The sequence below is a fragment of the Bison bison genome, unplaced genomic scaffold, assembly GCF_000754665.1.
Source record: "Bison bison bison isolate TAMUID 2011002044 unplaced genomic scaffold, Bison_UMD1.0 scf7180017864472, whole genome shotgun sequence".
NCBI lineage: Eukaryota > Metazoa > Chordata > Mammalia > Artiodactyla > Bovidae > Bison > Bison bison.
In genome coordinates, this window is record NW_011495033.1 from 6050810 (window position 1) to 6053853 (window position 3044).

At 48.9% G+C, this 3044-nt stretch overlaps 1 protein-coding gene across 1 annotated transcript in view; it reads left to right on the top strand.

The window, feature by feature from the left end:
• RNF135 (ring finger protein 135) overlaps positions 1 to 2682 on the top strand; it is a 15896-nt gene extending 13214 nt beyond the window's left edge. The window contains exons 5-6 of the mRNA XM_010861701.1: positions 67 to 156; positions 1094 to 2682. Coding sequence (XP_010860003.1) covers positions 67 to 156; positions 1094 to 1623 — 620 coding nt within the window. The 3' untranslated portion in view covers positions 1624 to 2682. The remainder of the gene's footprint in view (positions 1 to 66; positions 157 to 1093) is intronic.
• The last annotated feature ends 362 nt before the right edge of the window (positions 2683 to 3044 follow it).

Genomic DNA, 3044 nt, shown 5'->3' on the forward strand with positions numbered 1-3044 from the left:
CGTGCATTTTTTTTTTTTTTTTTTTGATGGGACTGTCTCCCTCTCCTAATATTTTTGATTCCATAGTTGAACTCCCAGAAGTTCCATCTTCTTCCTCATGCCCACTGCCTGACCAGAGCCGCTTTGCACCCAAGAAGGCTTCCTCGTTTGCTCGATGTAAGTATATGATCTGCCTACAACTTGGGTTTGGCTTGGCAGAGCAAGGAGCTTAAGAGCATGTTGTGTCCATCTCTCTGCTGTTAGACCCCTTGGCTAGTTCCTCTACAACTGGCCCCTCCCCATGGGGAGCTGATGACAAAGGCAAAAGGGGTTCCAGGCTGAGCCAGACCCGTAAGCTCTCAGAACCCTGGCAGCCTTTGGGCATCCATGCCAGAGCCACCACTTACAGCCAACTGCCAATGCCCCAACCTAGCTAAACTACTATCACGGCCCCAGTCTGGAATAATCCTTGAGGGCACAGATCCTGGAGCCAACTGCTCCACTCACTAGCTGTCTGATCTTGGAGAAGTCATGTAACCTCTCAGAACCTCAGTTCCCTCATCTGCAAGATGGAGATAGTAGTACTTACTTCCTTGTGGGATTGTCATCAGGGTAAGTGAGTAAATGTGTGTAAATATGACTTTCAGTAGGAATGCCGAGTATTAGCAATTATTTACTCCCTTAGTGGAAAACAATATGGAATATACAAAATGAATAAGACATGAGCCTTAATCAGGAAGCTTAGTGTAACCAGAGAGATGTAAATAGCCATGATCATCAGTCACTCTACTACAGATAGAAAATGGTTAAGTATCACTAGTGATCAGGTAAAGCATTAGGGGAAAAGCAAGAGGTGACTTTTGTCGGGTGGGCTTCACAGACAGCTTCCTGAAAGAAGGCTAAGTAGAAATGAAGGTGGGAGAGGAGTATTGTTACTAGAACAGCATCAGGGGTATGTATAACAAGCTTCCAGTGTAAGTTGACGTTCCAACTGTAATGCTAATATAAGAAAAACTGTATCTCATTCAAAGATACACAGCTGCATTTCGCTACTTGAGGACCTCGTAGCATGAACCATCAGAGCTGACTGGTCATGTTCTGTTTTTTCCCCCAGGGGCCATCAGTCCAACCTTTGACCTTGAGAGCCTCTCCTGTAATCTGAAGGTCTCCGTGGATCGCCGGACAGTGACTGTGTCTGACTTCCCAATGCTCTATGCCTGGAGTCCTGAGAGGTTTGCCTCCAGCCAGGCTTTATGTTCCCAGGCCCTCTCTTCTGGGCAGCATTACTGGGAAGTGGACACTCAGCGTTGTAGCCACTGGGCAGTCGGGGTGGCTTCACGGGGGATGAAGCGTGACCAGATCCTGGGAAGGACCACGGACTCCTGGTGTGTAGAGTGGAAAGGGACCAGCCAGCTCTCTGCGTGGTGCATGGTTAAGGAAACTCTCCTCGGCTCAGACAGACCCAGTGTGGTGGGCATCTGGCTGGACCTTGAGGAGGGAAAACTTGCCTTCTATTCCAAGGCAGATCAGGCAAAGCCTCTGTTTGAGTGCCCCATCTCTGTCTCTGTTCCTCTACACCCTGCCTTCTGGCTGTATGGCTTATACCCTGGAAATTCTCTGACCATACGCAAAATGAATGTGTAAACATTCCCTGGGTGTTAAAACACATTGATTTCCTGGTCTCTCTGACTTTTAGCGGGGTGGCAACTTAAGAATCCGTCTTCCAGCACTCCCCTGGTGGTCCATACGGTTAGGAATCGACCTGCCAATGCAGGGGACACGGGTTCAATCCCTGATTCCCGAAAGATCCCACACGCCACAGAGCAACTAAGCCAGTGCACCACATCTACTGAGCGCTGGAGCCGTGGAGCCCATGCTCGGCCATAAGAGAAGCCACCACTGTGAGAAGCCCACACACCCCAAGGAAAAGTAACTCCTGCTCACCGCAACTAGAGAAAGCCTGCACACAGCAACCAAGACCCTGCCCGGCCAAAAATAACTTTTAAAAATAAAGAAAGAAATTGCAAACAATAAAGGAATGAACTTTGAAAATTGAGGGATGCAAAGTAACTGTTTAATTCGGCTAACTTGCATGGTTCAAACCCTGTGAGAAAGAAAGGATAGGCTCTTGAGTAGGAGATAACATCTAAACCCTTGGAATATCCTGCCTGATAAGATTGTCTTTATTGGAGGCCCTTGGGCCACACAGTATCAGCTTGATCTCTGGAGGAGCTGGAAACTAAGATCAGCCGTAAGAGCGGTGATTCTGCCTACAAAATAAAGTGATTCAGTCATGTCTGACTCGTTGTGACCCCATGGACTGTAGCCTGCCAGGCTCTTCCATCCATGGGATTTTCCAGGCAAGAATGCTGGAGTGGGTTGCCATTTCCTTCCCCAGGGAATCTTCCCAACCCAGGGATTGAACCCAGATCTCCCTCATTGCAGGCAGACTCTTGATCATCTGAGCCACCGGGGACTCTGCCTACCGTGGGCCAATCAAGGCCTTGGACACCGAGTCTTGGATGCGCTTCCCTCGCTGGCAGTATTCCGTGTGTGTTGTCACACATCATGCTGGGAGAGTTAAGCAATGGCCCTATAACTCCACTGAGAGAAGGGTGGGGTCTCCCAACCCCTCCCTTGTGTGCCTTTTTCTAGTTAACCTGTATCCTTTCATTGTAATAAACTGTAATCACAAGTGTAGCAGCTTTGCTGAATTCTGTGAGTCCTTCTAGTGAATCACTGACTATGAGACTGATTTTAGGGGACCTCCTCCCCACCCACAAGGGGCATGCTATCAAGCACACATTCAGTGGCTTCAAACAACACACATTTATTATCTCAAAGCTTCTCTGGGCCAGAGTCAGGGTACGGCTTAGCTGAGGCTTCTCTTCTGGAGTCTTGAAAGCTGCAGTCAGAGTATGAACTGGAGCCGGTGACATGGAGGCTCCCCTGGGGAAGGACTTTCTTCCAAGCTCACGTGGTTGTTGGCAGCATTCAGTTCCTTGTGGGTTGTCAGACTGAGGACCGCAGTTCCTTACTCAGTGGGCCTCTGCAACGTAGCTGCT